This window comes from Denticeps clupeoides, chromosome 13 (genome assembly GCF_900700375.1).
Source record: "Denticeps clupeoides chromosome 13, fDenClu1.1, whole genome shotgun sequence".
NCBI lineage: Eukaryota > Metazoa > Chordata > Actinopteri > Clupeiformes > Denticipitidae > Denticeps > Denticeps clupeoides.
In genome coordinates, this window is record NC_041719.1 from 19,169,135 (window position 1) to 19,182,831 (window position 13,697).

At 44.9% G+C, this 13,697-nt stretch overlaps 2 protein-coding genes across 2 annotated transcripts; both read right to left on the minus strand.

The window, feature by feature from the left end:
* Positions 1-883: 883 nt before the first annotated feature.
* Positions 884-8,228, minus strand: LOC114801983 (polypyrimidine tract-binding protein 2-like). The gene is made up of 14 exons (XM_029000545.1): positions 8,044-8,228; positions 7,541-7,562; positions 7,403-7,463; positions 7,117-7,289; positions 6,892-7,035; positions 6,621-6,785; positions 5,860-5,970; positions 4,854-5,052; positions 4,593-4,708; positions 3,172-3,205; positions 2,558-2,650; positions 2,233-2,449; positions 2,018-2,095; positions 884-1,923 (listed from the first exon to the last, which is right to left on the minus strand). The coding sequence occupies exons 1-14, from the start codon at positions 8,049-8,051 to the stop codon at positions 1,794-1,796; spliced, it is 1,551 nt and encodes a 516-aa protein (XP_028856378.1). The 5' UTR covers positions 8,052-8,228; the 3' UTR covers positions 884-1,793.
* Positions 8,229-11,049: 2,821 nt separating this feature from the next.
* rwdd3 (RWD domain containing 3) lies at positions 11,050-12,775 on the minus strand. Its single transcript, XM_029000546.1, has 4 exons — positions 12,619-12,775; positions 12,084-12,526; positions 11,872-11,987; positions 11,050-11,553 (listed from the first exon to the last, which is right to left on the minus strand). Exons 1-4 carry the CDS (start codon positions 12,695-12,697, stop codon positions 11,442-11,444), a joined length of 750 nt encoding a protein of 249 aa, XP_028856379.1. The 5' UTR covers positions 12,698-12,775; the 3' UTR covers positions 11,050-11,441.
* Between the last annotated feature and the right edge of the window lie 922 nt (positions 12,776-13,697).

Genomic DNA, 13,697 nt, shown 5'->3' on the forward strand with positions numbered 1-13,697 from the left:
GATTAATTAATCACGTTCTATTTTATAGATGCATTTAAAATAGCATACTTGATTAATGTTAAATGAATATTTATTACATTCAATTTATTTATAACATTTTTTATATATAAATTACAACAGTATAGTCGTATGTAATTAACTTCACAATTTAAAGTTGACCAAAGAACAAGGACACCAGTGAGTTTGAGAGATTTACATATTGTGCTGGTAGTTGATTTAATCTTGACTGTAGTTGATATTTTATCCTCTTTTCGGAAGCGGAATGGACCAGGTCCACTGACTCTGGAATAACTGTTCATGTTCAACCTACAGACCCCAGGTCATGAGGGGCAGAGATCACAGAAGCAGGTAGAAACCCCCCCGCCTTCCCATTTTCAAGAAGACTGAAGTGTACTGGGAGCATTTTTATTTTAACTTAACTGTTCAAGAACAATAACATAATGTTTCTGTAATTCCATAAGCGCCGGCAAATATAAAAAATGTTCGTTATTTATATTCCATCTTCATCTCAGCCAGCACCTGAAATTATACAGTACTGCATGTTTTGTGATGCCCTTTGCTCAATTTCAGGCAGTTAATGGACAATATTAAACATTAAAAGAGAGGATACAGACTAACTTGGTTTCCTCTAAAGCTGAAATTTCATTTGACAATTTCTTTACTGTGCACATTATGAATATGGCATCTTTAAAGACTGGTTTTACATTAAGGACTGGTGTTGCATAGATGGGGGTGACTGGGTGGACAGCAACTGAGATCAAGTGGAACATCCTTTCCACAAATTCATTTAGAAAAGAAACTACAGGGCAGAACGATGAACAGAAGAAATATGGAGGAAGCGAGCTAGATAGATAGAGAATATAGAGACAGAGCAACACGTATATTTATCACATCAACTCAGTAGAAAAACTTTAATTGTGCTGCTTCCAAACTATAATGAATTTCAAATGTTACAGATGTTTTTTTTAAAAAAAGAACAATATATATACATATATACACGCACAAATGAACAGAGCCTCCACTGAAGGTTCTAGGACCACATCTAACAGCATTTTCTTTCCAGACAAACCAGAGCTATTCCAGGGCAAAACAGAGGCTGTGGAAATGTAAAAATAAAAGAAGAAATCCAGCTCACGGTGGGCCCAGACCTTCAGGCAGCATCAGGACCTGCGTTCAGAACGACACGGGTGCTTCGGACACTTGACGACTCAGAGTGAAGTAAGACTGAAGGCACATTTACTTTGGTCCCAGATTTCTCATCACTATGGCCTCAGCTGACACAAAACCAACTGGCAAATCCTGTTTACACAAATCAATTTATTAAATCTAACAGGGGAACAAACACCTCTGTGTGTCCCTCACTCATTGGCCAACATTTGGTTTCAGACAGTGAACAGCAACTACAAATACATGCTAATTTTCAGATCTGCACCTAAAGAAAAACCAAACCTGGTCTATGCATTCTGACTGAAGATCAAAATCTATTTCCTCCTCACGAGCTAAAAAAATGATGAAGTCTACAAGTCCATTACTGGGTGAAAAGACAGGGTTACGGGTTGATGGTTTCCGGACCTTACACCAACTTGTGCCCAAGTTTACGTTGTTCACACACAAGGAAGCAAAATGATAATGCTATTTTCGCTAATTAAGGCACTTTCAATCCACACTGATGGAAACGAGGAACGGTTAAAGGGAGACGGATCAGGGAGTGTGTTACCAACTAATAAATAAAGGACTTGTTTCAGAAATGCAGTCTTTCACAGGAGAAGAAGGGGCTTGGAGTGGCTGTGTCTTCAGATGGTAGACTTGGAGAAAGACACTCTAAGGCGGTGGCCTCCACCCATGTCGTAGTTGTGAAGGTCTATTAACGCTTGTATGGCTTCCTCAACCGTGGACATCTGCAGCAGGGCCATCTTGTGATCCCTGAATTAGAAGGTGACCGAATGTCAGAAACTAGACGAAAAATGCTGCTTGTAATCTTGGTTTGACTGTGATTTGATTGTTGATCCGCACTTACTGGAAGAACTTGAATGCCTTCACAGTTCCCCCAGAGTTGGAGAAAAGGAGTTTCAAGTCCTCTTCAGTCACATCCTCCCTAATAATAAAAAAAATGAATTACAAAGCTTATTGAACATAATAACTATCCTCAATCACCATCGCTGTTACAGTTAGACAACCACTGTTCTACAGAAGGAAACTACACGATCCCCTAAAAACCACGGCCAAACTCACGGGATGTTAGAGAGGTGCAGCGTGGCTGAAGGAGGAAAGATGTTCTGGAAGTTTTTGGAGCCGGGCTTCTTGAATCGGTGCAGTGGGGAGCTTGTGAAGTCCTTGGTCAGGCCCTGGTCATCCAGTCCCTCCCGGGGCAGCTGCACAGTCTGGTGCTTCGACAGCGTGACCCTGATTATCTTCCCATACATCTTTTGACCATTCAGATGGCTCATGGCTGATTTGGCGACAATCGGGGGGAAAGCAGTCATGCAAAAACCGAGTCAAATGCCTTACTCTGATAGCGTTAACATGAAAATACAACGAAGAGAAGGGAGTTCCTGACCGAGTTGGGCCTGATTAGCATCGGAGAGCTGAATGAGGGCACTGTCCTTCTTATTGTAGAGAATCTTCACACGCTGCACATCACCGTACACACCTTAAGACCAAAATAAAGGATGGACAGACAAGGAGGAGGAGATATGGAGGGAAGGAGAGAGACAGAGGAGATGAAATCATGAAGGACAAGTTAGTGCTTCAGAGTCTAATGCAGACATAAGAAGGTAAAAGGGGAAAAAATAAATAAAAGAATGGAACAATCAAATCGAAATGTACTCCAATCAAAGAGTTCCAACAGTTTTTGAGACTAGAGAGATAAATGTATTTATCAAACTCTGATACGCCCTCAAGACAAAAATTAAAATGAATAAATAAAAGCAAGTTTTATGAAAAAAAAACAACATGCATAATTACAGGCATGCATTAATGTGAAACTGCCCACAAGCAGAGAAAGAGAGAGAAGGATATTTTTTCTCCTTTATCAAAGTCACACACACAAATGTATCTACACATTTTTACAAAAATGTTGAACTATTGAAGCTGTCTATTGCAAATTACCAAAAATATATAAAAATAAAAAATAAAAAAAAAAATCAAATTAGAGTACTAATAATAACATACCGAAGAGGGTAAAGAGACTTTGGGGCGTAACCATCTTTAGAAGGAGAGAAGAGCAAGCAGCGTGAGACAGGGAGAGAGAAGAGTTGCAGAAAGCGGAGAAATGAAGAGACCGTCCATAACGCAGGGTGGTTTCCCGCAGTATGGCGAGGAGGTGGTCATGGAGGCATGGGTTAATTAGGGAAGTTGGTCCGAGGAGGGATGTTTTTGTGTTTGTTCGGGCATACGCATCAACATGTACATGTTTTGGGGAGTTGAGGGTAGAGACAGAGAGGGGATTGAATGGAGGGATGAAAAAGCAAACAATAAAAAAGGGGGGAGGGAAGGGGAGAAGAACAAAAAAACAACATACAGGTCAGTACACAGGAAATGCAGGACTTCAGTCTGAAAACAGTAGGGTTCGCTGGTTCCTGTGTCATCTGAACGCAAGACTGCACCAAACTTTCTCACTAGAACTAACTGCAGCAGGTGATGGAGGAGAAGAGTGCATGCAGGAAAGGTGGATGGGGGGCAGTAGAAGCCTGAGCGTGCCGTGCGTGAAATGCCCGCCGGGCACCAGGCGCCGTAGCTGCCATGCGGGCCAGAAAACCACCTTGCAGAGTTATGGCATTAAAATCCACAGACAAAAACACTGAGGACAACTTAATCATTTACTGACAGAGAGAGGAAAGACTGAGAGAGAGAGAGAGAGAGAGAGAGGGAGGGAGAGAGAGAGAGAGAGAGCGATGGGCGGGGCAGGGTCGATGGGCGGCAACAGTTCATACCGACATGTGAACGGTAAAGAGAGAAGCAGCAGAGCAGCTGGACAGAAATTCTTAAATAGAGAACTTGAATAGCGCTATTCCTCTCTCACAGAGAAAGAGAGAAGGGGGGAGAGAGAGAGAGATGAAAATTTGCACATAATATACTCTGCAGGTTGGTCCTAACAAAAACCAACATGGTGTCACTTGTGACCTGCCACATCTTCTATTAGCTCCTCAGAAGAGGAACGCGAGACGCGCACGAACCTAAAACGAAGGTCTACTTCAGACTCGACCATATTACCATAACGAGTCGGGAAAAGGGGACAACGCGTCCCAATTCATACAAAATACTGAACACATTTCACTCGGCATGACTAAAAACAAAAAGTTACAATGGAAATGTTAGCTGTGCAAATCAAAGGCTTTGTGGCAAATATCAGTAATACGTATTTCAGGGTTGCCAAAAATGAATTAACACGGAGAAGCTGCTGAGACGAGAACGTTAGCAGAGAACAGTGGATCGGGGAAGAGAGCTGGTACCAGAAGAGCGAGGAGAATTTTAATGACATACGAAATAAGAAAATATAAAGGGTTTGTGTGAGTGTGAGTGTGTGTGCGTGTGTGTGTGTGTGCACTCGCGCCTGTGCCAGAGGGAGCGTGTGAGCATGCAGATACACTGACCTCTTCGTTCAGGTTGCTGACCAGGAGCACGCCACCGCTGCCCGAGTGGCCCGACAGCGCCACCCGACCCGCGGCAGCCGCCGCCGCTGCGGCCGCGCTTAAAGGGCTGATGGCACCTGCAGGACAGCAGGTAGGAGAGTTCATTTTATCAGCTACACACACACACACACGATTTCAATTCCATATTATTATCATTATTATTTCACCGACCACATTTTGGTGAGAATCATTTTAAGGCAAATATAAAACAGCGCTGCTTACCCAACAAGGAGGTGGAGTCTTTGCTGAGGGCAGCAGCCACCGAAGGGTCGACCGCCGGCTGGCCGTCTCCGGCGGGGAGTTCAGGGCGTGTGTAGTCACGACTTTTATCATTGTTGTATTTCACATTCAAGTTGACCAACTTCGAAAAGTCAATGCGCAAGGTACAACAGGAGTTGTAGATGTTTTGACCGTCCAACGACTGCAAGATGGGGAGAAACGTGCAATAATTGCTCTAATAATCAAAACAAAAAAAAACATCCACACGTTTGGAAGCCATGACGGTCAGTGGAGATCATGTTTTAGGGGAGGGGTGGGAAATTCTCTCGGCGGAAAGAGCATGAGAAAAGGGGGGTAACCTTTCCCCTTATGACAATTTAAGGGGACAAATTCCAGATCTGACCGTCTGAGCAGAATGACCAAACCACTCATTATACATTTCTAGCCACATCAGTACCATAAACAGGTTAGAGGAACTCGTATTAATGTTAAATAATCTCACAAAGTCACATTTTCATAATAGGGGACCTCAAAAAGCTAAAACCACAAGCAAGCAATAGTTTATTCCCCCTCTTACAACTCATTCAGGCAACATTATATTGTTAATCGGCCCATATAAAAAATATTGGACAAAACCACATTGGTGTCTCCAACCTTAAACTTGATCAACCTTAAATATGATCAAGTGTTCATGAGTGAGAATACGTTAATGAAGGAGCTAAATTACTGGGCGACCCAATCAAAAACTGGAGAAAAGTAAGTCACCCATGACATTGGACTTACAACAGAACGCTATTCAAAACAAACAATTACAAAAAAAATGTGGCGAGTTTCAATGTATTCATGTGACCATTTTAAATACTTCAGAGTTTCCCACAGTACCCCTGACCTTAGTTGTAGCGCAGCTATTACATGCAATGCAATGTAATAACACACAATACAAGTCTACGAGCAGTAAAAGAAGCTCGAAGGTAAAAGGAAAACAGAAAAGGCTGCAGGTTTTACTCACCAGTTTGGCCTGCTGCGCATTCACCGGATCGCTGAACTGAAGCAGCGCCTGGAACTGATTGTTCTTGGTGAACGTAATAATCTTCATGACCGTTCCAAATTTCGAAAAGATCTGCCAAGGCACAGATGGTTTAGATCAGGGGTGTCAAACCCGCATCCCGTGACATCACTTTATACAGTTCGATATTTTCTGCCCAGTGACATGAAGTGCTGATAACACACAAACTGCAGATCTAATAATGCAGCGTTTCAGTTGCCTTGCCAAACGCCATCTTTAAACTGCAGCTGAACCCATACAGGAGCAGGTTCCATGTCGGCCACAGATAAAGAGAAGTGATTTCGGTGCACACAGTGAAATTTGTCCTCTGCATTTAACCCATCACCCTGAGTGAGCAGTGGGCAGCCATGACAGGCGCCCGGGGAGCAGTGTGTGGGGACGTCGCTCTGCTCAGTGCCACCTTGAGATTCGAACCAGCAACCTTAGCTTCCGTAACCGCTAGGCCACCACTGCCCCATAAAATCCACATGACCCCGACGTGATGGATGTGATGCAGCTCGAAATTCTTTCATTGTGCTTCAAAGTCTCCAAACTCAGTGCGTAGGGCGCTCAGTTTGTCAAAGTGGCATTGCATTATGGGATCTGTAGTTTCTGTGTTATTAGCGCGTCATATCACTGGACCATAATAATAAATCTCTATAAATTGGCACACGTTTCAGATTATCCCACCGGTGCCTGGTTCTAATGGAAAAGTGACTACGTGCCTGTTGGAGAACGTCAAGTGTGACTGGGTAGAACATATTGTCGATGATGATGCGCAGCACTGGGCTTGGGGGCGGGGCCAGGACGCTCTCGCTAGGCCCCGACTCGGAGTTGGGAGAGCCTCCGTCCTGCACCGCGGACACTGCCTGCAGGACAGCCTGCGCTCGCTGCAGAACAGAACAACGGTCACACCCTCTCGTCTTCCATCCGCTCTCGTCAAAATAACCATGTGAGGACACCAGCCTGTTTCACGTAGGTCGGACGCGCGCTGACCTGATTCAGGGCACTGTCGGTTTTCAGCTCCTTGTGGTTGGAATACTGGATGAAAACGGGAACGTTGCGAACCTGCGGCGTCACCGCAGCGTAGTAGTTCACCATGGTAACAGCTGCTTCCTCCGTACCCAGCTCCAAAAAGGCCTGAAGATGATAAAGAGCCACGTCTCAGTAACAGGGTACGAACTTCAGTTTCAACTGGGACGTCCTTCGGTTGTTAATTACCTGGTTTTTCCCCCTCAACATCAAGATGTTGGTGACCTTCCCAAAAGGCAACCCCAGGGCGATCACCTCTGTCTCGGACACTTCGTTGGGCAACTTGCGGATGTGGATGACCCTGGAAGGGACGCTCTCCATCCTGTCCTCTACTCGCAGCTTTTTACTGTCACTGCCATTTGCTGTGCGAACGCAGAGGAGTCCGGTTCATGCGGGGAAGCAGTACGCGCGTGGTGGAGGAGGAGGAGGAGGAGGAGGAGGAGGAGGAGGAGGAGGAGGAAGGTCCTCTACTCACCTGTTACTGAGGAGCTGGGACCGCTGTACAGACCTCCAGACAAGAGCTCATCTGATCCTCTCTGAGGGAGCGGAACACGTGATCACACTCACGGGAACCACGATCACAAACACTGCCGGTTCCTACAAGATCTCTTACCTTCACACCAACTGCAACATCACTGGTGAGAGACAGAAATAAAACGAGAGCAGAATTAGAATTTGGTTCATTCAGTAACGGGACGTAAATAATCCGTCTGCGCGCAGACACGCCCATTGATGCGGGAGTCTGTGCGTTTATGGAATTTAGTTAAAAAAAGATCCCAGTGGAATTTTCTGCATTGCGTTGAAATGAGGATGCTGCTTGGAAAGTTGAACGTTTGGCCGAGATTTGGGGCCAGAAGCCCGGCGTGTATCCGGCAGAAGGCGGCGGCCTGTTCAGCTCTCTTCAGCTCGTTCAGCACAAAGGAACGAGCCCCGCAACTCGTTACCCATCAAAAAATGCCGAACATTTACCTTCAAATCGTCTAGGTCGTACCTAAAAACATTATGACGACATGAAGTGTTTGGACCGAATCACGCCTCTACATCGCCCGAGCATCTTAAAAGCCGACCCGGACCCAAACGGAGAGATGAGGGAGGCGGGAAGCCGCCAGCACGTACCCGTCCATTGCCGACGCGGTTTACCCCGTGCTGCTGCGATGAATGCCCGGGCTGCGGCCTCAGTCTTCACCCTCACATCGAACGCTGCAAGTACAAAATGGCGGCGGGCGCGTCTCCGCGGAGACAGACGGCGGACCTCAGGGGCGCGTTCAGGAGCGTCTCCGCGAATACAGACGGCGGACCTCAGGGGCGCGTTCAGAAGCGTCTCCGCGGATACAGACGGTGGGCCTCAGGGGCGCGTTCAGGAGCGTCTCCGCGAATACAGACGGCGGACCTCAGGGGCGCGTTCAGAAGCGTCTCCGCGGAGACAGACGGCGGACCTCAGGGGCGCGTTCAGGAGCGTCTCCGCGAATACAGACGGCGGACCTCAGGGGCGCGTTCAGAAGCGTCTCCGCGGATACAGACGGTGGGCCTCAGGGGCGCGTTCAGGAGCGTCTCTGGGGTATAGACGGCGGACCTCAGGGGCGCGTTCAGGAGCGTCACTGCTGATACAGACGGCGGACCTCAGGGGCGCGTTCAGAAGCGTATCCGCGAAGACAGACGGCGGACCTCAGGGGCGCGTTCAGCCTCGGCGCCGGGAGCATGTTCAGGCGCGTCTCCGCGGGGACAGACGGCGGACCTCAAGGGCGCGTTCAGGAGCGTCACTGCTGATACAGACAGCGGACCTCAGGGGCGCGTTCAGGAGCGTCTCCGCGAATACAGACGGCGAACCTCAGGGGCGCGTTCAGAAGCGTCTCCGCAGATACAGAAGGCGGACCTCAGGGGCGCGTTCAGGAGCGTCTCCGCGAATACAGACGGCGGACCTCAGGGGCGCGTTCAGCCTCGGCGCCGGGAGCATGTTCAGGCGCGTCTCCGCGGGGACTGACGGCGGACCTCAGGGGCGCGTTCAGCCTCGGCACCGGGGGCATGTTTAGGCGCGTCAATGGGACCAATTGCAATTTGCGTGAATAAATTAACTACAATACACAAAATACAAATATTTCGTTTAGTCAGTATCACAATATCGCATGTAAAGACTAGTTCATCAGACTGATAAGAAGAGAAAATAGAAACACTAGCAAGATTTTTTAAAAGATCATCTTTTATTAAATAATTGCAGTAATTATGACCCCCTCATGGAAGAAGTAACAAAGGCACTCAATCGATGGTCTAATTTGCCCATATGCATGATGGGTCGTATAAATTCTAAACATTTCCCAAACTTTTGTATTCAGTACTCTCACAGTTTACACCTATATGGGGTAGTGCAAAGTTTACACCTGGTAAAAAGATGGAGGTTTTAGAATATGGAAAGATAAAGGCATTCAGAAAGTACAATATCTGCATGCTTATTCATCACATCAGCCAGCCCCCATGTACAACACATTTGATCAACTGTCTAAAAAATACCAAATATCGCACTTCTTAAAATGCCTACAATTAAAAACCTAATGTCATCAGATTGTTGATGCCCCATCATTAAGTGAAGTGAAAGTGAAGTGATTGTCATTGTATAACACAGCACAAATGTGCACACAACGAAATGTGTCCTCTGCATTTAACCATCACCCTTGGTGACCAGTGGGCAGCCATGACAGGTGCCCGGGGAGCAGTGTGTGGGGACGGTGCTTATCTCAGTGGCACCTTTTTTGAATCTCATATATGAGATTCATATGAGATTACAGTATCACAGGAAGAAATGAAGATGAGGAAAGCCTGTCTATATAAGACCTTACAGCTTACAATGCATGTCAGAGCGAATGAGAATCATGAGGTCAAAGGAACTGCCTGAAGACAGAGGCCTGAATTAAACACAATTTAGCATATCTGGAGACCTTAAAATGGCTGTCCATCAACGCTTACCATTCAACCTGCCAAAACTGGAGAGGATCTGCAACGAGGAATTGCAGAAGATCTCCAAATCCAGGTGTGAAAGGGTCTGGATACTTTTTTTCTTGGGTTAATAAATATGCAAAAATGTCCACATTTCTGTGTTTTTCTGACAATATGGGGTGCTGTGTGTACATTAATGAGGAAAAAATGAACTTAAATGGTTTTAGCAAATGGCCTCATTATAACAAAGAGCGAAAAATTTAAAGGGGTCTGAATACTTTCCGTACCCACTGTATATTCCTGGAGAAACAATATACAAGAAGACATAGATGAATTGGATTGGAATAAGGCTGGTTTAAAAGCACAGAAACAAACGATAAAGACACGGTTTAAACTCCTGCAATATAAATGGCTGACGAGACCATATATAATGCCGGTCAGGCAACACCATGTGTTCAGTGGCATACCAGATACTTGTACGAAATGTTTAATTGAAAATGAAACTCTTGTACATTGTTTATGGAGGTGTCTCAAGAAAATTCTGGGAAAATGTTACTAAACGCCTGTCACAGCTATTTCATGTAAAAATCCCTCCAAAGGTTCAACTCTGTGTTCTGGGAATTTACCCAGTGGAATTTACACAAAAAGAGAAAGACACTAAACCACTGGTATCCTTCAAGCTAGGAGAGCTCTTGCGCTGTGCTGGAGGAGTATGGACGGGACAGCCCCTCCTTGGGACCATGGGAGAAGGAACATGCAAACTCTATTGTCATGGGAAAAGTAATTTGCAAGGGGCAAATGAAGGGACTTTCTAAGCCTCGGGGAGCCATATATGAGATTCAAGATTGGTTTATTGTCAGTACAACAGTATACACCATGTATTGAAATAATGTTTCACACAGAGCCCCATAGTGCAATCATAAAAGAAAAATATATGTATATACACACTAAACTATATACTAAGAAAAACTTAAATACTGTACAGGTTTTCTCTATAGGAGAAAAGTAAAACATTTATGCACAATGAACAGGTCGAACAGGACAACATCATGCTGTCCTTGTAAGTGGATTGTAAGCTTGTAAGTGGATATGTTGGATATTTCAAACAGATCACACAAGACAAGACAAACATGTGCAAAATGTACAGGACATCTCTGCAGAGATATGCAAAACGGTCAGTATGTTATCAGGAGCATAAGTGTATTGTTGTTGAGTTTAACTGTTTTTTTTTTTTTTTTTTTTTAATAATGACAGTGCAATGAGAGCTCTGACTACTTGGGAGAAGAAGCTCTTGCAGTGTCTGGCAGTTACAGTTCTGATGCTGTGAAATGATCTGCCAGAAGGTAGGAGGGAGAACATGACTGGGAAAGAAAAAAAAAAAGATATTTTTCTTGATTTGGCTGACTTTTCAGTTTGGTCATTTAGGTACACAAATTGCTCTGCAGCACACCAAACTTGTATGAGGTTTCAGGAAATTTTATTTTCATGTACAATAGTACCTGAATGATTTAAGGAGTATTCTGCGTTGTCTGGAGAGGGGTTTTAAAATGTTGTGTGGAGTAGTGTGTAAAAGGTCTTTGAAAATGCTACAGTAATGAAGGCACAAATTTATGATATAGACTTAACAAACCATCGGTTTCAAATTCCCTTTCTAGCTCTTCAATAGAGGAGAATTCCTTCACCTCAAAGGTGGGCAGCCTAAAGAAACAGAAAAAGTGATTGTCAAGGTCTTCAAGTATATACACCAAATATATGGCAGGTGAAAGTGGTAAAGGATTACGTTCAAATGAACACTAGATTAGTCTCAGAACGCTTTCCCCAGACACTCTGCTATTCAGAATAACCGTAATAGAATTCTGTTTTTAACCAATGGGAACAAAACAAAAATACCAGGCTGGATATACAGGCATCATTTCACCTGCTTGTCATTATTTTATTGCAGCAAATAAATAGAAAACACGGCTGAGACAATGAATGTTATAGGTGATTTTATGGTGCCGTTTTGCAAGGCTTAACTGTTTTTGGTCTTCTGTCAGCTGTGACTCCCATAGAACCGTCATCATTCTCTCTTTGCATCGTTTACCAGCCGAATCCACATCTACCTTCACTGTTTTCTGTAGTTTAATGCATTCCTTCGGAAGAAAAGACAATTATTGGGATCATTTGGGTGAAACCATATTTACTATGAACAATATCTAGTAAATATCTAGTAAACCTTCAATTCTCACCTTAACATTTCCTCTAGTTCCTTGCAAAATAATTAAAATAGGCTTTCCTACAAACAGTCTTCCAGTAAGATGCAGATTAGCTGCAAATCTTTCTACAGTCTTGATATATTTGGCTCTGGACCTCATGTGATCGAGCAGGAGCAAAGCCGTCCACATGTCCTGCTGCGGCGCGTCTGGCCGGGCGGGGCTGGCTGCTGTGGTCCAGTCGGAGGAGCCCTGCTGGAGGAACAGCAGCAGCTCCTGCACCATGGGCTCCGGCAGCAGCCGGGCCGCCTTCTCCTGCAGCCGCTCCTTCACCTCCTGGCACCGCGCCCTGGAGAGATCTTCCGAGCGGACGCAGATTTCCGGGACGCACCGGGGATACTCGGGCGGCAGGCGGAAAAGCACGCTCACCGGCCTGCCCTCCAGCAGAGTATTTACGCAGAAGACATAGCCCCTGTCGCCTGTTAAACCAAATTCTCATTTCTCTACAAATATATACGAAGGGTTCAGATTTAATACACGAACCACCTGATTCCAACTAAGTTTGCATTACCTGACTCTTCGAGTAACAAAAACTCGTCCTTCTTGCAGTAAATCGCCGAAAGCGCAGATACTTCATCTGACGCAGACATTATGCATTATGAAAAATGAAAAGCCATAAGATAAAGACAGATCCCTCCAGGGCGGTCGACTGCTAGTCCTGCTGATAAAGTTTCCACGAAGTCTGAAGATCCTTTACTGCCACCTGCTGGCTCGGAGGGAAACAAGCGCCGCAAATTTTGGAATCCATGAATCAGTCAATTTATTGTCAATTTATTGTCAATTCTGCCACATGTATATACCCATGTACAGGACACGCAGAGAGTTGAAATTGCGTTACTCTCAGACCCATGGTGCTTACAAGTAACATTAAATACAAACAGTAACATTAAATACAAAGGTATAAATACAATTTAAAAAACACAATATACAAATAAGGGCACATGGTGGAGAGTGCAAACCATGTAAACAATGTGAACAATGTAGTCGAGAATACAGTCGTGGCCAAAAGTTTTGAGTAACACAAATACTGCTTTTCTGTTTGCTTCAGTGTTTTTAGATATTTTTGTCAGTTGGCCCTTTTTTTTTAAGGCCTCTGCTGTTCACCCTGGCATGCTGCCAATCAAGTCCTGGGCCAAATCCTGACTGATGGCAGCCCATTCTTTCATAATCAGTTCTTGGAGTTTTCAGAATTTTAGGGTTTTTGTTTTTCCACCCTCCTCTTTAGGATTGACCGCAAGTTCTCAATTGGATTAAGGTCTGGGGAGTTTCTTGGTCATGGGCCGAAATTTCAATGTTTTGTTCCCCGAGCAACTTAGAGCACTGTGCCATAAGGCCAAAGTGATAAATATCATGCTGAAAAAGGCATTGTTCTTCACCAAACAGTTCTCGGATGGTTGGGAGAAGTTGCTTTTGGAGGATGTTTTGGTACTGTTCTTTATTCGTGACTGTGTTCTTGGGCAAAATTGTGAGTGAGCCCACTTCCTTGGATGAGAAGCAGCTCCGCAGTCTTAGGATGTTTTACTGTTGGCATAAGACAGGACTGATGGTGGTGCTCACCTTTTCTTCTCCAAACAATAATTTTTCCAGATG